This window comes from Trachemys scripta, chromosome 5 (genome assembly GCF_013100865.1).
Source record: "Trachemys scripta elegans isolate TJP31775 chromosome 5, CAS_Tse_1.0, whole genome shotgun sequence".
Lineage (NCBI taxonomy): Eukaryota > Metazoa > Chordata > Testudines > Emydidae > Trachemys > Trachemys scripta.
In genome coordinates, this window is record NC_048302.1 from 19,149,707 (window position 1) to 19,175,703 (window position 25,997).

At 42.1% G+C, this 25,997-nt stretch overlaps 1 protein-coding gene across 2 annotated transcripts in view; it reads left to right on the forward strand.

The window, feature by feature from the left end:
- HPGDS (hematopoietic prostaglandin D synthase) overlaps positions 1-25,997 on the forward strand; it is a 70,985-nt gene that overhangs the window by 39,547 nt on the left and 5,441 nt on the right. For both annotated transcript variants that reach the window (XM_034771066.1, XM_034771067.1), the window contains exons 3-4: positions 14,425-14,517; positions 20,524-20,633. In XM_034771066.1, coding sequence (XP_034626957.1) covers positions 14,425-14,517; positions 20,524-20,633 — 203 coding nt within the window. The remainder of the gene's footprint in view (positions 1-14,424; positions 14,518-20,523; positions 20,634-25,997) is intronic.

A 25,997-nucleotide genomic window follows, 5' to 3' on the forward strand; every position in this document is an offset into this window, starting at 1 on the left:
TTGTGGAATCATAGCAGAGAGCATTCTGAAGCTACCCCAGCAGTTTTGGTTGTGGTGTGGGGAGTCAGTGACTGCTGGCGGGCGTGGGGGGTTGTTTTTACATTTGCCTATTGTTCTCTTGAGGAAGGAGATGCCATCAGATTTCCCCATCACATCCCAGTTGAAGTGGGACCACAGGGGAAGCCATGTTGATCAGCTAACAGTGTTAAAATACAGTTTGCCCTGTCCACATTAGGGCTTTCAAATGTGTTAGTTAAAATATGTTAACTAGTGTGTTCTTTAAAACCACCTTTTATCTTAGTGAACAGGCTCTGTGAGGGTAACAGAGGGAGAAACAAGGATGGAGGGGTGGGGCAGTTAATGTTTCTCTTTTAGGGAAAGGGCAAGAGAGCTGGCTAGAGCGGAACTTACCCTAAGTGCTGAGGACAATGGTGCTGATGAAATGTGGCTGCTGTAGAGATCCCCTAGGAAGCAGGCTGCCTGGGGGATGCTTCAGGTTCTGAGGCACGACTAGAGGCAGCAACAGAGTTGGCCATCTTATTACTGTGTAAGGGCTCTCAAAGATTGGAGAGAGATTCCTTTTCTCCTCCTCTGGACAGAGGAGGGATGAGGTCTGAAAAACAGTCGAAGAGCCGTGGGAGATGGAAGGAGGAGGGTTGGCTCCATTTGTCTGGGTCCTGGGAGTGATCATGGCAGGGAACTCAAAGGCAGAGATACTATCCTTTTGCCCATCTCTCCATCTACTTTCTCTCCTTTCTTCTAGTTCTCCTTTATCCTTCCTCTTCTCTTCTTTCCAGGACTAGAAAGGGAGGAGGGGGCAAGAGGCAGAGTTTAAAAAGGAGGGAGCTGGGTAAGAAGACTGAGACACACTCCATGCTTCTAGTCACAAGGCAGCAAAAGAGTTGGAGGGAAATGGGTATACTGTGTGGTATTGGGGACTGTCTTTAAGGGCTGAATGTCCCAAACACAGTCTGGGAGGGGTGCTGTGAAGCTATTGCTATGCACAACCAGTTGGCTGTAGTCAGAGAATAAAGCAAATCTCTTGCAAGCTCCTAAACCACTGACTGATTGCTGAACACAAGTTCCAGGACTAAAAAGGAACTATGAAATTTCCTACGTGGAAGAATGAAGCAGATAAAAATTCCACCTAGAGTCGAAACTAGACAGTGGAAGACAGCTGGAGATTTAAACAGTGTTTCACCCTGCATCTTGAAGCAATCTGTGCCAGCAAAAATAAAGGCAGCCGCAAGGGAGCCTGATAAAAGTTTTGTGAATTTCTCTCATGATAATTGCGGAGCTTAAAGTGGCCCAGAATATATTTAACTCATATATTAAGGAAGTGCTTGAGATTCAAGTGAATACCTCCATCCAGTAGGGAAAGTCTCCTTCCTCCTTCCCAACAATGACTACACTGCTCGAACTTACTCTTCCTCACTGGTAAATGGTGATTTAAGTCTCCATGTGGTGCCAATCTCTGCCCACAACATTTAGCTTTACATTGAAAACTATTCTCTGGTGACACTTGGGTTTTTATCTGGACCAGAATTACCCTGTACAATCAGCAAAACAAGAGTAAATTTCTGTATTATTTCAGGTATTTTAAAGGTCTGACATTTCCTGATTTGTCTTGGTAATGACACTTCAAAGGAAAAAGGCATTTAACTTTTGCAATGTAAAGTTGAAAACATATTAGAGAAATGTAAACTTTTATAGCTCTACTCTGCCCAATTATATGGAATAATTAAATGTATTGCAGATATCTTATGGCCCGAACTAAATCCCTGTTATTCTGAGGGATAAAACTAAAGCAATCTAAGCATCTGCCACACACTCCACACTACACAGTTTGACACACTACACAGACTCTAGATGAAGGATCACTGATGAAATGCCAGACCTTTACAATGGTTTATAGCATGAGTGTTTGTCTTAAGAAGTGTCAAATTAGTCCCTAAATGTGTGGATTAGTAGCTCTGCATTGGAAAACAGATTGTTATCCTGACTGTGACGGGGTTCGGTCACAGAGACCCGCTTTGGACTGTCACCTGATGTGCTGAAATTACCTCTGAGACCATTTTCCCTGATGGCTTGGGACTCCAGAACCCTGCCTAGTTGAGCCAGACATGCTAGTCTGCTGCAACACAGACCCAGATCTGAACCACACCCCCAAAGCTGCAGGCTTTAACCAAAAACTGCTGAGCAGGTCACCTCTCTCCAGCACCAAGACACCCAGCTCCCAGTGGGATCCAAACCCCAAATAAATCTGTTTCACTCTGTATAAAGCTTATACAGGGTAAACTCATAAATTGTCCGCCCTCTACAATCTAAGATGGATTCCAGTACCAGGTGACATGGTCACATATCCTGTGAGACCCCAAACCTCCATTCTTTCCGGCCTGACTCACAGGAACACAGGAAGGCTTACAAGTAAACAGAGCCATTTACAACCAATTGTTCTAGTTAATGGGAGCCATCAAGCTCTTAAGCCACCATTAATGGCCCACACTTTGCATAATTACAATAGGACCTCAGAGTAATACTTCATATTTCTAGTTTAGATACAAGAATGATACATTCATACAAATAGAATGAACACACTCAGTAGATTATAAGCTTTGTAATGATACCTTGCAAGAGACCTTTTGCATGAAGCATATTTCAGTTATATCATATTCACCCTTATAAACATATTTCCATAAAACATATGGAGTGCAACGTCACACCCAGCAAATATATATAGGGCATATTCATATTTTTGTCATATATACACATACAAGAATCATGGACAGGAAAATGTAATATTCCTCTTTCCCATTGCTTACACAAGATCACATTTTGAAAAATATAATATGCTGCTAATTCAGAACAATTCCTTATATTCAAGGGTTAGATGTTAATATTTTCTGTGGTCTTTCTTTTTTGAAAAATCTTCATCCATGTTTGCTCATTTCAGGGGGTCTGCCATCCAGTTTATGTCCTTAGATAGTGGATTGATACTGATGGGGACATTATCTGTAACATCTCTTGTACAAAGATCTACTCATCATGAATTCTAATTTAAAAAATGGGAAAACATTTGCTATAAAACTATTCAAACATGATAGTTTTTGTGTTTGAACTACAAGTGAAAAATGGGCCCATTTCCCATAAACAAAAAGAGCCATATTTCAAAAAAATTTGAGATCTAAAATGAGCCATTTCTCCAAGAAAATTTAGCTTATCTCTGAGCAAAAATGCTTTACAAATGTGAAGCTAGACATTCCCCATCTTTTCACTGTGAAAACAGCCAGTTAATGGAAAGCTGAGAGTAAACAAAATTTGAGGCTCTATAACGGGTGGCCAAACCGCGGCTCGTGAGTTGCATGCAGCTCTTTTACAGTTAAAGTGCAGCTCACGGAACCCCTCATACTCCCGCCCATTCTTTGCCTACCAGACGAGCAGCTGGTGGGGCAAGAGGCTTGTGCCAGAGAGGACTGGTGCCTGCTGAGAATTGGGAGCACAATTTAAAAGTTCGTCCCCCTCCAACAGCTTGAATTGCCCTCCTAGGCATGCCCCACCCCTTCCCCTCAGCAGTTGCTCCCTGCAGCTCCCAGGTGTTTGCTGCTGCTTCTCCCCAGTCATCGCTCCCACCTTGCCAGCTCCAACAGTTGCCCTGGAGGGAGGCAGCCCAGCAGTACCATGTGACAAAGTGGGGCCAGTAAACCCTCGCAAAAGTATGGGGGCATGTGACCCCATGTGCCCCCCTCCACACATTGCCTTCTGCCCAGCGGGGAGAAGGATCTTGGGGCTTCAGGCCCACAGGGCACACCTGCCAGGGCTTCAGCAGGAGTGGGGCTGAAGCCCTGAGCCCTGGCACACGCGCCCTGGCTCTCAAACTTCTGAAGATTGTTGCATGTGGTTTGGATGATCAGTAAGTTTCGCCACCCCTGTGCTATAAATTGCCTAAGCCCAGCAAAATAACAGAACTTCAGCACCTACAAACTTTGCTTATCTCATGAATTCCAATGATAAACTGCATTTCCTGTGTCTCAGCCTACATTCTCCAACTGTCAAGAAAGCAACATCCTGTACGGTTCATGTTCTTTTGTTGTAACTGACAAACTTTGAAAAGTGATTGATTCTTGTTTGTAATTTGTAGTGTAGAACAATGGTTTTCAACCTTTTCATTTGCAGACCCCTAAAAAATTTCAAATGGAGGTGCAGATCCCTTTGGAAATCTTAGACATAGTCTGCGGCCCCTGGGGGTCCACAGACTACAGATTAAAAACCACGGGTGTAGAATAATCTTGCATACTGTGCTGCTAAGTTTTAAGGGGGGGAATGAGAGGTGCCAATTATAAAATTACACTGTTTGCCTCACTACCCTTTTGTAAGTGTTTGTGTAGAAAACAGAAAAGTCATTCTTTGCTCAATTCAGTTTCCAGATTAATCAAGTCTGGTTTCATAACTGCCAGAAGCTGGGGCTGGATAATAGGGGAGGGATCGTTCGATAATTACCTGTTCTGTTCGTTTCCTCTCAAACATCCAGCACGGACCTCCGTCAGAAGACAGGATACTGGGTTAGATGGACCATTGGTCTGACCCAGCATGATCATGCTTATGTTTTTATATTTATCAGTTCCACTGTATTGTGTGGCGTTTTGCTTTAGCTGCAACTGCTAAAGTTGAGTCACACTGATCAACTCACTGACTGCATGATTTTAGACAAGTCAGCTGAAATCTTGTGCTTCTCTCATTTCTTCTGGTAACTCCTTCTCTGCTGATCAGACACTGCTCCCAATCTGGTGCTGCTGTACTATTAACATTGTCAAAAACAATCACAGTTTTGAATGTAACCACTTCCTTAGGGCAGGGATGTATTGTGCAGTGCTGGTCACTAAGTACTCAACAACTGTTGTTGTGAGCAGCCTTGTTCCACTGACAGCAACATGCTCTGCCTGGATATACTTGGAAGGTTCAACAGCTGATAGTGCATTTTGCCCAGTTTATCTCACTAAAACAAAAAGCTTTGGGCATTATCCTTTGTAGATAAGCCAGCTGAAGATCACACAGCTTTAAACAGTGGTAATCAGGGCACAGTGCACTGCTAGCGCTCAACACAAGGCCAAGCACTTTGTCAGCTTCACTGTCAGGGTCTTTCACTTTAGTATGCAAGAATGTGCCCTTCTGTATGATTCTTAATTCAGTAACACATTGTTGTTGCCTGGAACATGCTGCTCTCTAGATAATAAACATAAGAAATCCTGTTAGCAGAATAACTCTATTACTGCGTCAGTAGTGACTAACATCATGTGCTTTCTCATCGGGGCAAAGCAATTCTAATTTTCTCTTGGCCCTCTTCTTTCTGTTATCATCATCATCATCAAAATTTATTCTGGCACCCTGGATGTTGCACTCAAAAAAATTGCTGTCATTGGCACTGTGTACATGTAAATTCTTGATGTACCTAGTGAAAGTGCATACAGGAGCCCTTTAAGTTTTGTGCAGCTGTCAGCTGGCTTATGTAGAGGTGGATTTGACTCCAAATTCGCTTACCCAATGTGATTTATGTACTACATGATAAAAAACAGAGCCATGAGGTAAATGTTAATCAATTTCCATATTGATTGAGCTCTTCTTGGAAGCAAGTCCTGGACACATAATGCTTCAGTGTTTTTCCTCTTTCATTCTCTCTCGACACATCTCACTGGGGACTCTAGTTTCTCCCCCACCCACCCCCAAACATGCTCATTGTAAAGTATTGTACAAACTGAAATCTGGGCAAATTTGTGCAAACTGGGGAAACCGGAGTTGTGGCAAAAACGGCAAGGATGATAGTAGAGCTGAAGCAGCAATAGACATAGCAAATCACCATGAACTCTTAAAGTAGGGGGTGACAGGTTAGGCCTTGTCTACACAAGAACCTTGTACTATTGTAACTAAATCCATTTAGAAACTGATTTAGTTAAATTGGTGCAAACCCTGCATGTGGACAGTTATTTTGGTGTATATTCACCTTTGTCCAGCTTGTTTTTGTCCATCCCTCCACAAACGCAAGTCAACGCCAACCCTTCCATTTTGTTGTGAGCATGTTCTTTCCATTTCTGTCCAAAAACTTTTGTCATGGGATCGGCCCAGTGCGTTTTCAATCTGCCCAGTGGTTGTTTGTGGTCTCTGGGGATCCGGTCACTGAGGCGGGTTGTCCACCTATTGTCCTGCCTACGGAGTACATAACATGGTGTATATTGATTCAGCTTAAGTCAGTAGGAAATCAATCCCAAACTAAATCCATATAAGGCACTCTTTAAACTGAAATAAGAGCATCCACCTAAGGAGACTGCACCCGTCTAACTAAACCAATTTTGAAAATGGGTACAATTTTCTCATGTAGAAAAGGCCTTACTGTTGGGAGTAACTGAGAGGACCTCAATGAAATAAAAATGCCACTCCAGCTTTCACTTAATGATGATAGTACTCCAGGAGTTGAATGTGCTTTGTCTGTTTACAAGCAGCAAGATTATCTGTTGTGTTCTTCTATAAGAGATTTGCACTGGCAACAGAGCTTACTTGTACACACCAGCTGCATTCATCAAAACGCTGTGCCAGGTCTGGCTGAGGTTCATTTAGCTAGGGTATTTTATACGTAGTGCCACCTAGTGGCTGCACAGTATAATATAGTTTAGCATTCTATTCCATCTGTCCCTTTAAGTCCTGTATTTCTACCATTTACAGTATTTACACTATCACACTGTCTTTGAAGTTCAGTATATACCAGTCTGTTGAGTGTCTCTGAATTGTTCATAATTTCATGAGCGGAATGCATAACAACTTGGTTATCTGGCTGTTCATTAGTTGCAATGACTGGTTGTGGTTGGTTTGGTATCCTTGAGTCTTCTTCTGCATCTGCCATCTGTAGAGTTTGCTTTGTTGAGTGTTCTCTGTGAGGAACCAACTGTAGATGTCCACGGTTTCTCTTGAACTCTACACTTTTGGTCTCAAATCACATATGATCTGGATGCTGAATTCTTTTTCATCACAGCAGCTCAAGTTGTCCATCTTTTTTCACCATCCAATTTGAAATGAATATGGTCACCAGGCTCTAGACCTGGCAATTCTCTAACTGAGTGATGTCTGTTGTACAAGTGTTCATAACTCTTTCAGCCTTTTTATCCGATTTGGCTGCTCGCTTCATGTCTGGCCACTTTGGAAATAGGTTCCTTTCCAAAGTTGGAACAGTAGTTCTGTGTTGTCTTCCCATCAGGAGTTATGCTGAACTACATCCAGTAGTCACTAGCAGCTTTGATTTTTAAACTCAGAAGAACAAAGAATGGATCTTCCTGCTATAGGATTTTCTTGGTTGTCTGTACAGCTCTCTCAGCCTCTCCATTCACCTGTGGATAATGTGGGCTGCTAGCAGGGCTGGCTTTAGGACGATTCCCCCAATTCCCCAGAATCAGCCCCCACGCCTAAGAGGGCCCCGTGCCTTAGGTGCCTTTTTAATTTTTTTTTTTTTTTTTTCTTTAATACCTCACCCGGCGGCGGTCTGCTCCGGGTCTTCGGCAGCATTTCGGCAGCGGGGGGGTCCTTCAATGCCGCGGAAGACCCGGAGCGGAGTTAAGGACCCCCTACCGCCAAAGTGCCGCCAAAGTGCCGCCAAAGTGCCGCCAAAGACCCAGACCGCCGCCGGGTATTCGAATCGGGCCCCTGGCTGCTAGTACTAGGATCAAAATCATATTTCATTCAAATGACTTAAATTCTACTGCAGTGAATTGTGGTCTGTTATCCATCACTAGTGGTTCTGGAACACTGAAGTGAGCAAAAGTGCATTTTAGTTTCTTGTTAACAATGCAACACGTTATGGACTTTCAAGCATATTATTTCTATATACCTGGGAAAATAGTCCACGACAAGCAGCTAGTCTGTTCCAAGGTCTGACTGGTAGAGATGCTGTTATTAAAAGGTTCTTCTGTTGTGTTGGTCTGTTAGTTCTGCAATGCTCATATGCGGATACCTTATTCTTAATGTCCTTGCTGATGCCTGGCCCCCATGCAGACTGGTTGGCCCATTCATGGCATTTAGTCCATCATGGATGAGGTTTAGGATATCTCCTAATATTTTATTTATGATGCAATCACCTTTAATCATGAGTCCATTTGACTCTATTACTTGTCCACACATCACAAGGTAGTCTCTTGTCACTACCTTAATGTTCTTTGATTACTTGGGCCAGCCACCCCTAAGGTAATTTATAACTTCTTAAAGTTGTGTGTCTGTCAAGGTTGCTTTTTGTAGCTGGAGTAGTCTCTTATCTTCTGTACCCGGAAAGATAATGGAGAAAATAATTAAGAAATTAATTTACAAACATCGAGAAGATAAGGTGATAAGTAACAGTCAGCATGGATTTGTCAAGAACAAATTATGTCAAACCAACCTGATAGCTTTTTTTTTTTTGACAGGGTAACAAGCCTTGTGGATGGGGGGGAAAGCGGTAGATGTGGTATATATCTTGACTTTAGTAAAGCTTTTGATACTGTCTTGCATGACCTTCACATAAACTAGAGAAATACAGCCTAGATGGAGCTACTATAAGGTGGGTGCATAACTCATTGGAAAGCCGTTCCCAGAGAGTAATCATCAGTGGTTCCAGTCATGCTGGAAGGGCATAACAAGTGAGGTCCCGCAGGGATCAGTTCTGGGTCTGATTCTGTTCAATATTTTCATCAATGATTTAGATAATGGCATAGAGAGTACACTTATAAAGTTTGCAGATTATACCAAGCTGGGAGGGGTTGCAAGTGCTTTGGAGGATAGAATTAAAATTCAAAATGATCTGGACAAATTAGAGAAATGGTCTGAAGTAAATAGGATGAAATTCAATAAGGACAAATGCAAAGTTCTCCACTTAGGAAGGAGCAATCAAAATGGGAAACCACTGCCTAGGAAGGAGTATTGTGGAAAGGGATCTGGGGGTCATAGTGAACTACAAGCTAAATATGAGCGTCTGTTGCAAAAACACAGTTGCAAAAAAAGCAACCATCATTCTGATATGTATTAGCAGGAGTTTTCTAAGCAAGACACATGAAGTAATTCTTATGCTCTACTCCACACTGATAAGGCCTCAACTGGAGTGTTGTGTCCAGTTCTGGGTACCACATTTCAGGAAGGATGTGGACAAATTGGAGAGAGTCCAGAGAAGAGCAACAAAATGATTAAAGGTCTAGCAAACATGACCTATGAGGGAAGATTGAAAAAAATTGGATTTGTTTAGTCGGGAAAAGAGAAGACTGAAAGGGGACATAACAGTTTTCAAGTACATATAAGGTTGTTACAAGGACGAGGGAGAAAAATTGTTCTCCTTAAACTCTGAGGATAGGACAAGAAGCAATGGGCTTAAATTGCAGCAAGGGAGGTTTAAGTTGGACATTAGGAAAAACTTCCTAATTATCAGGGTGATTAAGCACTGGAATAAATTGCCTAGGGTGGTCATGGAATCTCCATCATTGGGGATTTTAAGAGCAGGTTGGACAAACACCTGTCAGGGATGGTCTAGATAATTCTGCCATGAGTGCAGGGGACTGGACTAGATGACCTCTTGAGGTCCCTTCCAATGCTATGATTCTATGATTCTTACACTGGTGTGTATGTGTTAGCAGCATCCACATACACATTTATGTCATCTTTGAGCTCACGGGCAGTTGAGTGTGGTGCTGGCTCCATGACAGAGTGTCTGTTATCACCAGATTCTTCTGACGAACTTATTTAGCAATTGGGTTAAATCACATTAAACTTACCAATAGATGTTGACATGTCAGCGGTGCTTGACTCAAGACTTTTCCATTGATGAAGGTTGCAAGTAGTTTACGGTCTGTTACCAGTGTAAATGATCCACTCCGCACAGATATCTGTAAAAGTTCTCACATGCCCACACACTTGCCAGGCACTCTTTGCATATTGTTTTTTCGCATCTTTAAGTGTGTGAGAGGAAATGCACCAAGCTTCCACTCAGAGCCATGTTGTTGCAACAATACACCTCCTAGGCCATAGCTGCTTGAATCTGCACTAACCATTGGGAGCTTGTGCACATCACCATAGTTGAGAACTGGAGCTGTGGAGATCATTTCTTTTACCTTTTTGAAAACAATTTATTGATTTGGCCCCCATAGCCAAGTTGTTTTGGACTTTAACAATTCACTCGGTAGTTTTGTCACTGTGGAAAGGTCTTGACCTTTCATCTCCCCAGTCTGTATCTCAGTTCTGATATATTAGTTGGTGCATTCAATTGTTTAATTGCTTTACTTTCTCAGGCCTAGAACTGATTCTATATTTGTTTGTCTGTCCATCCCAAAAACTCAATTTGGGGTAGGCGGAAAATGCATTTTTCTTTGTTTAGCTTCAGTCCAGACTGATTGATTAGGCTTAGAACTTCGTTCTAAGGATTTAGTGGTGCTCTTCCATCAAAGATCCATATATCAGAATACCATCCATGAAAACTACAGCTGCTAGCATTTTCTTTGGCTAAAGAAATTTGCTAGAATCTCATTGAGGCATCCAGATTGGAGAATATCATAGCTCCTTTCTCTTTGGGGAGGAAGTTGGGAGGATATATTTTTCTCTTACTTCATTAAGTGTTTTAAGATCCACACAGATTTGTATTTTTCCATTTTTCTTTATAGCTGGCTTCACTGGGGCACAATATGCTGTCAGCTCACAGATTGTGTTGATTATGCCAGTCCACTCCATTCTCCTCAACACAGTTTCCACTTCATGCAGTAATGGGATAGGAATCCTGCCAGGTCAATGTACATTGTATGGTTCAGCATTGTCTCTTGAGGTTATTTGTACTGGATCTTCTTTCAGAAGTCCACTGTCACTAAAGATTATATTGAGTTCTTCCACGGTTTTCACTAGGCCCGTTATGGCTGCCACTCTGAGGCTGATAAGGCTGTTGATCGGTGGTCCTTTGATCACATATCCCCTGAATGCAGAGCTTTTGTCTTTATAAGTTATTTCTGTGGTGAACTGGCCCATGCAGTTCAGAATACCTCCAGGGCTAGACAGAGCTGTGTCAGGTGACTTCAGCTCTGGGAGGGGTTGAAGGTGATTTTAAGTCTCTTTGAGATGACTGTGACATCAGCTCCTGAGTCAATTTTAAAGTCAATAGTCTCGCCATGAATATTCAGTTTCATTCTCCAGGCTGGTTCTATGTAATCACAAGTGATGATCCCAGAAACAATGGCTTGATTGTCTGTAATATGAGTCAACTCCTTGACTGCTTTTGTGTGACAAACAGTGGCAAAATGTCCATATTTCGTGCATGTATTACACCTCTGGCTGGACACGCATTGTCTCTTGGGAAATAGCTTTTTCCGCACACTGTGCATGTAGGCTGAAATTTGTCCCTCTTAGCCTGGGGGTTCTCTCTCCTTGCCTTGAGGGTTTTATGAAAATGACTTAAACACTAAACGTCTGTTTACAGCATCTATGGTAGTTTCAGGTTTTTCAAGATGCTCCTGCCTTTTGTTCTGTTTGACCAATTCCGACTGCTTTGCTATCTGCATAGCTGTGGCGAGGGTTAAATCTCTCTTCAGTTGGAGCTGCTGTGAAAGGTTTTTTTCTTTTAACTCAATAACCAGACACTGGTATTTTCATGTTCTTCATTCCCAAAATCACAGTTTTCAGCCAATGTATGCAGAGCTCTTCAACATTTACTCCAGGTTCTTGAATGCTCTGATGCAAACATGCTCTTTCATAAACCATATAAAGTATGCATCAAACATAACCGCAACCCTTTCACAGTCATCTTTGTGAATGTCTTCAATGAAGTCAAAGAATTTAAAGATATGGTCCTGCTTGTTTTCCCATAGCATAAATTAAAGAAGACACCTGTATATTGCCACTTTCTTTGTGGAGTTTGTTTGCAGGGCAAAATTTACAAAATTTTGTTTCCAGTCTGTCCATTCTGAAGGGTTTCAAAGCTGAAGTTCTCTGGGGCATGGAAGAGTGACATGCTGATGAATATCCACGCGGCGCTCTTCCTTCTGTTTCTGTTCTTAGTTTGCTCCTGACACCACATCAAATTCTTCTGTACCAGATATGGACTGGTCAGAGCTTGCTTATGTGTTCATCATAAGATCCTTTAATGCTCTGCCCATAACATACTGCATTTTATACCTAGTGGCTCAATGTATAATGTAGTTTAGCATTCCATTCCATTATCATTTACACTATGATCTCTTTACACTGTTCGGACAGATTAAAGGGGCTGCAAAATGAGCATAAATTAAGTTTATGTAACCCACACACCTTTTGGGCATAGTGTTCTGTCCCATCTAGTGGCACTGAGACCACTTAGAGTTAAATGAGTCTTCTCTACAGGCTTAGCTACCAGCCAGTTGGCTTTTAGCTCATGCAGTAGAGGCTCATGCACTGAGCTCCAGAGGCCCCAGGTTTGATCCGCCCCGCCGACGACCGGGGTCTATCGGCATTACATTTCCACTCACTTTAAGGGGCCCTCCTAGTGCAAATAAGAATCAGACCCAATGTCTCTTGCTACTGTCAACACAGATGTACACTTGTAATTTACCTGAACAGCATCTGCTTGAAATTTAAAATCCCTTTGGTAGTTGAGATGAGAGAATGGTGGTTAGTTCCCCACAGGCAAATTCTTGCCAGCCTAAATGCTCAGGTCTTTGTTTTAAATATTGACTCACACTACTCTTTAAAGGAGCATAGTTTCCCTCACCTTTACATCATATAGACCATTTCAGGAGATCCTCTCATGGACCATCTCCCCAAACATTTAACTCCTCAAATCTTGGTCCTCCATTTTATTCTGTGGCTCACAGTTTGAGAACTGCACCTCAGTGCACTGAAGGCTAGTATAGTCGTCAGTATATGCCAGGTGAGTACACGCTGCTAGTATCTCCCCCTCACTTTCCTTAAGAGAACAAGATCTGTCTCAACTCCTTAGCCCCTTCACTCAAATCCAAAAAGATAGAAGCCCCTCCTCCTCTGGACTGACTCATCTTACACTTCAGCCTCCTTTCCTCTCACATCCACCCAACTACCTGTTAGTTCTTCCCCATTCCCAGCTTAACTGCATCTCCAAGGCTTTGTACCAAGCCGGTTGAGTCTCCTAGATGTGAAAGTTACTAGTGACACCCCTTAACAGAGCAGCCATTATGTCAGCCAGCGGCCATTAGGGGGCAGCAGACACTTCAAGTACACAGTAGCCTGAACTTTTCAACTGTCTTCCCTTTCAAGGCCTTAAGGTAGTTGGAGCTGGTCCCAAGCCGGTTTGCACTAACCAGATAGCAAAAGCACGGGTCTAACAATCACCAATCAAGTGTTAACACGGCAAGGACCTTTGTCTGAATGTGTATAAAGGATCTGTAAAATGTGTGTATAACAGAGTTTTTGTACCAAGGTGCAAAGCTCTCCTTTCTTCTGCAGAATAAAGCAACTCTTCCTTATCCCTGTCTGGCTGTTATTGGCTCTCAGCTAGGTGGACCCGATATTTTGGTGACAGATATAACGAAAGAAGAGCCCAAGCTTCTAGGTATATTACACTACTGGACCAGTGACATTTAACTCTTTTTAAACACTGGTCTCATCTAAATTTGAGTTGCACTGTTGATGCCAGAGATTAAGCCCTACTCTCTCGGAATAGCCATGCTAATTTTGTTTTGGTTAGAACTTCCCTCTTTCCCAATTTCTCAGACTTTGTGGTTTTCCTGTAGTTGTGTTTGTTTTTTTTCTAACTGTCTCTGGCATGGAAGCCAGGTCATAATATACTGCATTAGACTTGGTGTTTGTGTCTCGGTGTCAGAAGTAGCTTGACCTTACCATGATATAGCCCTTCTGCTTCCTTTGTATTTCAGCTGGTGGACTGTCAGCTGAAATGCTTGATGTATTTCCTGCCGCCATGTGGTTTTTTGGAAGAAAAAAATGTCTGAGTCAGTTAATATGATTTTTTTTAAACAATAAGAGCATAATAAAAGCCCCATCTGCGTTAGCCTCTGCCCACCTCCCTACCAGCACCTTAACTCCTCCAGAGTTATAAAGCCTAGACTGGCACTTTGTCAATAACATCCAGACTATCTTAGAAGGGAAAAATATTAGAAAATTAAACCTTACTGAAAATTCTCTTTGCATACTAGTGGATCTGCAGAATTTCAGACACTGAGGTAGCAGTCAGTCAGTCATAAGAACACAAAACCGGTTTCTACTTCCTGCTCTACCATTACATCACAGAGTGACCTTGGGAAAGTCACTTACCCTTGTACCTTTGTTTATCCAGGTGGAAAACAGAACCTTATGGGTCCTGTGAAACAGTTAAGTGCTTTGAGATTCTCAGAGGGGAGGCACTATTATAAGTGCAAACTATTACACTGGGGTTGAGTTTAACATTGTTCCAATGTGTTTCATTTGTGATTTTTTTTAAAGCTATCCCATTTGGAAAAATCCCCATCTTAGAAGTGGATGGAGTTACCCTTCATCAGAGCCTGGCCATAGCCAGATACCTAGCCAAAGAAACAGGTAATGTAACACTGCTACTCTCTTACTACTTTTGACTGCTCCCGTGTTTAATGCTATCTACTAGTGCATGTTGAGCCATGCCAATACAAACAAAGAGCCAGCCTGACAAACTGAAATTAACAGAAGTCAATGTGGACAGGACAATATAGACACAAGTAGTTTTCACAGAGCAACAAAATTTATCTGTTGTCAACCTCTCCTGCTGCAGCTTCATTTAATCTGATGACAGAAATTTAAGGGGCACTGTGTGATGCTGCAAGTCCTGATGTGGTGTAGCTGTGTCATATCTGACACTAGAGCTCTACAGTAGATAATGATGGTATAAAATACCTTTGCACCCAGAAATGCTATATGGAGGTGGTCTGTGGGGGGAGGGTTGGTTTGCAGGGTTTACTTCTATAATTGTCCTATAGGATGTTATCAATGTAAATCAATTCATCAGCTCAGAACTTTATTGGAATTTCCACAGCACCTCCAATGTGGCCCTCTCCCCTCCATCTCCATTGTTCCCAATTTGTTTACCTTGCCATTATGCTCAAGCACCCATTCTTCACAACTACCCCAAAGGGCAGTAAAGTATGTGTGGACAATGTGATGTTAGCTGAACTTTGTGTAGGGCACCTGGACGGGTGTCACCCTTCTGAATATGGGCTTGGACCATTCCCATGTCTGGATCCTAGCGGGAAACCAGAGAAGAAAATTGCTACCTCAGCTACCAAACAAATACACCTCTACCTTGATATAACGCTGTCCTCGGGAGCCAAAAAATCTTACCGTGTTATAGGTGTTATAGGTGAAACCGTGCTATATCGAACTTGCTTTGATCCGCTGGAGTGTGGCTAGGTGCAAAAAGGCATTCTTATACCATAGAGGATAAGGCTCTGCCCCAGAGTTAATACATCCAATGGTTCAAACAATAGGGAGATTTATGTATGATTGTTACTACCACAGTTCCCTGACCAATGCAGATAAGATAGATGGTTTTCAACTAGCTGTGTTAGACTAGTCTAAGGTACATGTTTACTGCATAAATATCAAAATAAATTCCAAGCTTTGCCGGCCGGGAGAACTATGCTACATTGTAGTATTAAATCAAGCTGAAGTACATGGGTGTGCTACCAGGATTTCAGCTACAGTGTGGGTAACGTTAAATACACACACACACACACACACACACACACACACACACACACACAGATTGAGACTTCTTGCATTGGTTTCTGCCTTTCATAGAATTTAGAAAAACTACAATCCCATTGTCCAGCTCCCTGATCATGCCAGCTTGTTCTCTCCGACGTATTATAGCAGAATGCTAGCTCTGCTATAATTAAGGTTAAAGTTTGCTAGTGTTTTATCCAGTCTAGTTTTAAAAGTTTCAAGCAATCAGACTTCCACACCTTGTCATGGGAATCTAGAACTATTAGAATCCAACCCAGTTAGAAATCAGTACAAACAAATAAGAGTGTGATTTTCTCACTAACTTCAATATAAGATGATGCAGTTTGGAGAAAACTAGAGTAAACTAGACTAAATTAAGATGATAAACTCCTCGGGTCAAGGACTCTCTCTCCATGTGTGTTTATATAGTACCTAGCACAGTGGACTTCCCAATCATGTCTAGGACAGGTAGGCACTACAATAATACAAATAACTTTCCTCCTTTCTGCTCATCCTTGTTGCATCTGCAATGCAGACACGTCCCATACTGAACTCCCATCTTCTCTCCTTTAGAGCAATCAAAAACCATAAAATTTGTAAAGTCTCCCTGCTGAATTATTTAAAGAGTTCAGAACAACTGCAGCTTCCACCCAACCAGCTGGCATTGTCTCTGCTTTTCAAAAGCAACCTAGTCAAAGCATCCTCTGACAAGATCGAGCTGTACATCATCTATAAATTACAGCTACACAGTGAAGATCAACAAGATTATGACTACAGTATTTAAGGGACATACAGAGACTACATGGGGATTAACAGGTGCCGGACAAGAGTATACCTGTTGTATAAACTCTATGCCTGAGGTACGCACATTTTAAGTCACTCTAGATAGCTCCAAATTTGCATATAAATTTACCTACTTAAAAAAATTAACTATAAATGATACTCAACTTAATGTCTGCTTGAACTTATATCTCCTTGAGAGATCAGGACGCTGCTTATCATCTGAGTTTACCAGCAACAAAAATCTTACAGCTTTGCCCTCACTTTGCAGATACAGGGAGAGGATAGCTGTGGTTTTCTAAGATGTCGTGGGCTGTATTTCATCAGGCTAGGCTTTTGGGCTCTCATGCTGTGGGAAATGGAGGTTAGACATGGTACCTCTCCGTGCACGGTACTGTCAAACTGTCTTTCAAGGCTGGAAAGTCTTGTTTCTGGAAACTGTTAAACTAACCCGGCAGAGCACTTAGAAAATATGCTTAGGGCACAATTATTACTCAGCTGCTTAGACAATGTGAAATAAGATTCTCGAGTAATGTCAATAATAATCAAAGTTACAGGAACCAGGGTTTGTTTTAGGAGTTATCCATCAGCCATCATTCAAATCCATTTGCAAGACTAACATGGATGAAGGAGGATATTTTCAGGGTGTGCTGAATTTATGCAAATGGATAATGGGAACTTGGTAGTACATTTTTGTTGCCTCTTTCATATCGTGAGCAAACAGATGTAATCTTCCTTTTCAAATGTTTCCAAACACTGTTATATTTTCCAGTCTGAAAAAACTCTTTAAAATGTAGTAAAATAGCCTTACCCATATGTCTGCTTCCCTGAGAAAGTCTGGCCTTCTGCAGAGTTCCTTTTTGTTTGATAAAATTGGATCATTTTGAGAGACGCACTAGTGCAATCCATAAAACACCAAAAAGTGCCAAATATTATATACAATAAAAGTGCTATAATAAAAACAAAGAAATCTAGTAGTTCAGTGGTTAATACAAACAGGAAAAGGAAAGAAGCATGACTGCAGAATGGAATAGCAACTAGGATTAGAGTTTCTACCCAGCTTATGTACAGTTTATTACAAAGCAGACAGAAGAAATGAAATAATCTACCTGGTCTAGTAAGAATTTTAGCTCTATGTGAGCATCCGTGTAATACAGCACAAATAATGGCTCATTTTCTTTATAAGCTGCCACTAAACCCCATACTTCTAAAAGGCATATATGCTTTGCATATGGTATCCAATAACTCGGAAGTGAAGAGGATAACAGAAGAGAGGATGGAAGAAATCAAGTGACCCAGGAATCAGTCAATACGGTTCAAGGCACCTAATCTCTCTGAGTCATTTTAAAACAACTTTCATAACTGCAAAAAGATACCCAAGTTTGTGTTGATTGCATTTAACCCTTTTACCTGGTGTCTATAATTCCACCTTAAGCATCAACTAACAATCCATGTCTTGACATTTCTTATTGCTTAAAATGCGAAGGCTCTTCATACATAAATAATATTAGAACTGCAAAATTTTCATAAAACCCAAAACATCCCACATGTCTGGGCCAGCCTAGAACTCTCCTTCCCTTTCAATAACCCCTTTCTTCCCCAAAAGCCCAAGGTTTCCCCTCAATTTGAACAGTTTTGGTCATTTGGCCTTCTATGTCTCTCCCCTCCAAATGTCTTCAGAAGATGGCCCTCCCCCAGATCCTCTGACACAACATGGCAATTTCCCTAGGCCAAATGTACTTAGAGATCTCTTAGCCCCAAAGCTGAACAACAATGCTACAGCAAAAACAGTACGAATAGGACTGTTTCCAGGGCGGATGTTGTGGAACAGACTGCTAGAAGGCTGCCTATGCCTGAAGATTAACATACGTAATTGGCCTACTAGCTAACACCCATTCTGCTCCTCTCAAAAAATGGACCAGAGAGAAGACTGGACCAACTCCCGACCATCCGAAAACCAATGTGAGATGGGTTGAAAGCCACTGACTTCTTCTCCCCCCACAATTTAGCAGCTAAAAATAAACAGAGCCTGAGCTTTCTGGAAGGAGGGGGATGTCTCCAGGAGCTTTGCTGTATGATTTCAGCTGTTTCTCTCATTTGCTTTTTGAGTCGATGTAAACCCAAAACACAAAGTGAAACTTCTGGGTGCTGGACCTGAATGAATTCAACCTACCTGGGAGGTTTGTTGGAATCTGTGAACCTGGAAGTAGCAGGAATCAGGCAGAAGAGAGGATTTTCACAGAGCAGGTCTAGGCTATGGAATTCAGGACCAGAAGAGATAAGAATCACCCGACGATGGTCAGAATGAAATGTAGAACTCCTTTCTTAAACTTATTTCTCCCACAATAAGTACTGTATGCCTGACACCTTCCTCCCCGACTCTACACACACACACACACACACACACACACACACACCTCTCAATTTTAATTCTATTCCAGCATTTTATAGTCTTACCTGCTGGAAAGTAAGAGTAGAATGTTGTTGTGTTTTTAATGCTCAGACACTGCAGTAATGGCATCAATACGAAAGCAAACAGGATAAAGACAGAAGAGTAGACTTAAAAACATTGCTGGGATTTTCAAAGCAACTCAAAGGCATTAGGTGTCCTAACCATACTCAATTCAAGTGTTGCCAACTTGTGCTTTTGGTGTTTGTCGAAGCCAAGCTCCTGGACTAGTGATTACATGAACTCAGCTTTCATTAAAGCAGTACGTTTCTAGACCTGAAGGATCGAAGATAAGCTTGAAAATTTAACTCCTTATCACTCCACCAACAGGAGGCAAATAGAAAGATCAAATTTATTATTTTAAAACATCATCGTATTTTAGGGGATTGACTCAGGAAATTTGAATGCTTGGAGTTGGCAATAGGCTCCTTCAAAAATCCCAGCCTACCGGTAAATAACGTACATCTTAAAAACGCATTATTTCATACCAATTTCTCCTTCACTTACCTACTAGGTCCTGAGTTAGGGAGTCTCAAAGTTTTCCCTACTACAGCTGTTGATCTAGCTCACTCCAAGCACTGAGAGGGATGCAGTTCCCAGCTCAGATTAAGGTTCTAAGTGATGCTGTTAACTCTGGCAGAAAAATACATGGAACCTTTAAAAAAACAGCCTTTCAGTTCATATTGAAAATATATCACCAGTGCCTGTTACATTTACATACCTATCATGTAGTCATTTCAATGTAACTAACAGCATTTCATGTCCCTTTTATTGCTGAGACTCATTTATGTCATGATGTAGGTTTACAAGGCTCTACGTATAAAGAAAGAGGCATGTTCCCTGCCCTGAAGAGCTTGAAATCTAAATAAGGGAAGAGAATAATTCAGCAGAAAAAGTGTAAGGGTTATTGGTGAAGGGAAAAGAGGTTGCTTGAAGAGAAGTTTGCAGAAGGAATTGGAACAAAGTGAGATGAGGACGAGGAGCCTGTACCAGGCAGCCTGAGTTAGGGCACGATGGTGGGGCAGGACAAGAAGACAAAGGGAAGAGTAAGGTGAAAAGGTTGGGAAGACCGCAGGTGGCAAAAATATAATGGGGGAGAATGAAAGTGGAGCTGTAGGAGGGGACAAGGTTAAGCTAAGGAACTTGAATATAATGCATTGAGTCAGGGGAAGAGGGTTTCAAAGAGGGGGCGATATCAAGATGGAGAGGAAGGAAATGGACTTCAACCGAGGCACTTTGGGAGGAGGCAAAAGCCAGGAGAGGATGCGATTCCTGGCAGTTGGGACAAGAAAGGGTGGAGTTTGATGATAGTGAAAAAAATTGTTTCAAGGCTTTGTGAAGATCTGGGGAGGGAAGATTGTGGGGCTGGGAGACAAGAAGGACAGACTTGTCAGTGAGTGAAGATGGAGCAGAGAGGCAGGACGATGGGTTCAGTTATGGAGCACTAGATCTGAGGCAGGTGCTGGATGTGCGGGGTCAGAAGCAGCTAGGGAGATAGATAAAAGCTCTGCAGTGTTTGAGTTTGCATTGGTATGAGCACAAATACCTTATTTTTAGGAATAACCTATTTGTGCAGATAGTGTCTCTTTACTCTCCCTTTCTAAATTTGAATTCCACAGGTCTGGCCGGTCAGACACCTCTGGAACAAGCTCTGGTTGATGCCATTGTGGACACCATTGATGACTTCATGTCAATGTTTCCCTGGGGAGAGAAAAATCAGGATGTGAAAGTAATGTGATCACTGATTTAAATCAAAGAGATTTATACCTGCCAAAGTCTGTCATCTGGACTAACACCTGTACACTGGTCCCTGATGTCACACGGTCACTCGCCCAGCTCCACTGCCACTCAATAAGCTGGGCGGCAGATAGCGAGGTTTCCTCTGCAATTCTTCCTCCAGACTACTGAGCAACCAGCCAAGGATTTCTGCTTCCCCCCTTTTCCTCACTGTGGGGAGGAGGATGCAGCCAGCACCCTGGCTTATCTTGGATGGAGGGTGCTATCTATACAAATGCCAAATATCAATACATGATTATTAAACAGGGGAGGACAGGCTGAATCAGAAAAAACTCCTTCACTCCACTGACTACTCAGGAGTGTATTTTGATGCAAGCTAGTAGTTAGCAGAAAAAAAATTAGATTCTTTATGTAACTAGCTGTAGAAGCATAACAGCTCTATACCATCCTATTCTTTCTGTACTTCTGACTACTGATACTCCCTCTGGTGTTCTGAAGCATGTATTGTATTCCCTTGCTCCTGCTCTGCTCAGCTAACTGTAAACATAACATAGGTTTTTAATTACAACTTTACAAGTCGTATTAAAAAGACAGACAGGATTAATTCCTACAGCCACTGTGCAGCTCAATGGCCAGGAATATATTTAAGATCATTTTAATTAGCTTCTAACTGCGTTCAATTTTTGGTTTGCTCTAACTTATAACATGAATAGCATTCCAACTCCCTCAAAGAGAGCAAGAGACAAAATCCACACCTGAAGCAAAATTCTGGAAATCAGACTAACTAGGGAATGTACCCCAGTTAGGTGTGCCTCTAAACTCTGTTCTCTCTAAAGCTGTAAAGAGTGGCTTAATCCAGTGCAGTGTCATGGGTAGTTATTTAGAACAGCAATATGATGTCAATGGTAATGACATGTATTAATTGCTACAGGATGAATCTTGACAGATGCTTTATAACTTCTAAAGATGTCTTCATGGCATTTCCAAGGAAACAAAGCCACATTTTATGTATCCTTTTGTTCTGGTAACTAACTGACTCTAGAGAGAGCATGAAGGGCTGGACACTGATCTTAACAGATATGTTTTGGGGAAGGTGAACTGACTCATGGAATAAGTGGTGGAAGGCATGTTTGAAAAATAAGTGGACAGAAGCGAAGTTCCAAATTATTTCAGACAGCTAGCAGTATGGTGGAAGCAAAGTATAAAATGGTGTCTTCCAGGCAATATATAACCCCCAGCTTCATCCGTCCAGTCCCAATCAGTTGGGAAGCTAACTTAATATGAAGAATCACACGTCAGAGCAACGATGGTAGGGAGGATTTGTAGGACAGAAAAAAAGGAGAAGAGACTATGAAGCAGTTACCTTTTAAATCTAGCCTTAATGCTCGCTTTCCTGTAATAATTGAAGATACAACATTCCTATAATATTTACCACTATTAGGTTACTGATGGGTACTCTCAACCTCAACTCCACCTTACCATGATCTTTATCTGGTAATTTCTTTTTTTTTTTTTTTTTTTTTTTTTTAAATCAAAAAGTTAATTTGTGAACACAAAATAGAAAACCAAAGAGAATGTTACCACAGGGAATTTCTAATCATTTGATGATGGGTAGCATCAACTTTAAGTCATGAGTTTTATTTCCCCATAATGGGCCAGATTCAGTATACTGGTCTAGCTGCTATACACCATGCTAGAACAAGATACAACACACCAACGGTACTGGCTGGTTAAGATGGGTTTACAGCTGCTTTTCAATCCCCAGAGTAGTTCAAGCCAGCCAAAGTGTACTGGTGAACCTGATGAGGTGGAATGTCCCAAGTTTCAATGTCTCTGTGCTTTAAGAGTTCCCCTGTCCTTCCACTGCTCCTCTGACACTGCAGCCTCAAGCACCGATACCCAAACTAACATGGAAAGTTTAAGAAGCAGTCATAGTTGGGCCAAATCCTCCACCAATGAGAGGATCTTGAGACAGCTCCAGTCTAGCTCATACCATTGACACATTACAACCAGACCTGCAGCATACAAATTAGGGCTTGTCTACCCTGGCACTTTACAGAGCTGCAACTTTCTCGCTCGCGGGTGTGAACAAACACCCCCCTGAGCACGGCAAGTTTCAGCGCTGTGAAGTGCCAGTGTAGACACCAGTGCTGGTAGCCATGCCCCTGGTGGAGGTGTTTTTTTTAAAGAGCGCTGGGAGAGCGACTACACAAGCCATGTTAAAGTGCTGCCGTGGCAGCGCGTTAGCGTTGCCAGTGTAGACTAGCCCTTAGTTGTAGAGGAAGGGTGATGACTTGAGTTATTTGTGTTGTCACAATAGCTCTAGTTTAAAATGACCCAAGCTCTTGATATGCCTGTACATGTAGTCTAGTAAAGCAGTAATTAGCTACAATTGTTAATAGTTTAATTACAACCTAATTTCTTGAAATGTCACTTTAACACACATGGAAAGTTTGTGCATATTAGACTGGATGTTTAAAGAGCTTAGGTTATATCATGCAGATCATTCAGAACAAAAATGAAAGTGTTAACATGCCAAAGCTCTTAAATTTTTAAATTAATTTTAACTCAAACTAGTAAAAAAATTACTCGTAAATGCTCAGAAAATTCATTCTGTGCTCATGAGAAGTGCTGTAATTTCAGGGGAGGGTAGCACTGGATTCTTTGTATGTTAAGAGTTTGAATCCCTCTGGAAAGTGCTAAGTGTTGTCAGCGCTCATGATTTTTATCACAAGTCTCATACTTGTGCTTTCCTCAAAGCCCCAGCTGGTGTCCCGTGATTATGCAAGAATGACAGCTTTCAATTTAAAGGAAAAGTTTCTCGCAGAGCAGTGCTTGAAAACATGAAACCTAAAAAGGCTCAAATCTTAGAAAGCCGAATGCCCTCAATCCCAAATCCACTCTTAAAAAAAAAAAATCGATTGAGGAGCGGGGGCTAACATGTTTTTTTAAAACCTTGGGGATGGCACTACTTTTGCCGTAAGTCCTGAAGTGACCACTGCCTCCATAATAATTGAGGGACAGTTGCATGACGCTAGCCTATACTGCACCTGTTTTATGGTTGGAGTTTTTATGCCTCCAGGGCTAGCAGTAGGGTGACCCACATGGAGGGAACATGCTAGCTCCAGCTCCATGGAGATCAGGCTGCATTACTGTAGTGTATAGAAATATGGTACAATTACCAATGCCATTTCCGCAGCTCCAGTCAGTGGTAGAAATCCTCTTCAAAGGAGTATCTTGGGAACAGTTTTATGCATTTGCAATGGATTTCTACTTCCAGAAAGGAAGGGGACTGGAATTTTGGGAACACAGTAATAGAGGCAGGTGACATCCATCCAAATGGTTTTTCTGGAGGTGTGGGCCAGCCCTATAAACTGTATAGGGTGACCAGATATCCCGATTTTATAGGGACAGTCCCGATATTTGGGGCATTTTCTTCTATAGGCGCTTATTACCCCCCACCTCTTGTCCCGATTTTTCACACTTGCTGTCTGGTCACCATAGCCAGCTGTAAAGCTTATGTCACCAGCACTAAATTCACTTGGGGGGGGTGTGGGGGAGGAAAAGACAAACATACCAGTGCTCAAGTTGTGGGTGGGTGGATGGGTGGGTGGGGGGGAACAGGCACGAGGAGGTGAAACAGGAGAGATTGGAGTGCTAGAATATTGTTTCTTTAAAAACTCACCTGATGAGCCTTCTTCCTTTTAGCCACTGCCCCCCTTCCTCCCTATTCACCGTCCAAACTTTTCTATTTTGGGTTGGAATGCTGCCATCTTATAGTAGAAATGAAACCTAGCAATTACTGTAACAAAAAAAGATTTCGAGCTTCTTGGAATGTGAGAGATTTGCAACATTTAAATAATTTACACTGCACGGAATTACATTCATTTTGTGATGCACAAAACCAGGCAGCTTTCAGACACCTGAAAAATGATAGCAGAACAGCATACCCCTACGAGAAACTTATTAATGCTATAAGCACGGATGCGTTAGAAAAAGAAAAAAAAGACACCAGAAACTAAATATGGGCAATATGATGTAGTGAAAGCTGGCTATGAAAAGCCCTGATTTACTGCTTGCGATTTGTGTGCACACACTTTTTTCAACCTGTTCTCCCACCAATGCTGACAGCCTTGCTGAGGATGGTGGGATGGCCTTGGAAGTTAGGAAGAGTCCATCAACACTGCAGAGGGTTGAGCATGCTGACTTGTTTCCCACCATCTTAAGGAGTGAAGGCACCTGGTAATCATGGGGCTGGAATGAGCAGATCACTAAGCTCAGGTAGATAGGGAACCCAGCAAAGATGCTTTTTAGTGACGTAGCACAAGGTATTTAGTACATAGCGAACCTGTGAAATTGCTTATAACAGTCCTTATAAATGACAAAGACCGCATAAAAAGTAAGCCTAATTGGCAGCTTCTAGAACTTGTAAAAAGTTTGCATCAGAGAAAAAGAATTCCAGGAGTGTAACGCTATAAGTAATGTTGGACAGGACTCATATCTTTACTTGCTGTGTGAAGTGCCAGGCACACGCAGGGTGCTACACAAGAATCGAATTAAACAACTGAATACAAGTAATAAGGCAAAGCATCAATACCTCAAGCCTCTTTGCCAAGGAAATATGAAAATGCTTAGTAGACTACACTGCTAACACAAATGATACAGGAAAAATCTGGCTCAAGATGAGTGCTTCTCAAAGTCCAAGTTACCAGCCCTTTTCATGTCAGACATGTAAGGGAAGGTGATGCACTGACCGCTCTGTCAATGGCCTTGACTGCCAGTGTTATGGCTCCATCTCTCAGGACCTCCTCATGTGCAGGACTCTTAGCTACCTTTGGGTTTGAGATTGCAGCCTACTGAGAAGGTTTTAAGAGAAACAAGCTAGAGCGGCTGAGCCAGTGACATTACATCGGAATGCTTCTCGACATCAGACCAGCAAGTTAGAAGTTCTCACTGAGTCCTCTGCCTTGACATCAGCACAGCCAGTCAGAGGTGCTAAGGCAGTAACCTCACAATGTTGTGTGTCTTGTCATCTGCTCAGCACGATAGAAAGTGACATCACCTAAAGCCTGACCATCTGCTCAGTAGGTATAGTTACTCAACCAGTGAACCCCAGAGAAATGCCTTTTGACATCAGACCAAAAGACATGCTAAGTGAGAAGCCCTCAAAGGCCTGTTCTTTGACATCAGACCAGAAGTAGTTGGTCACATCAGGCGAGCGAAACAGACAAGCTGAGGCATTAACCTCACAAAGGCTGGAAATGCTGAGGCAGTGACCTCAGAGACGTTTGCACATTGATACCAGCCCAACAAGAGAGGCAATTCCCCAGAAAACTTCAAAAAGCCTCCTTAGTAT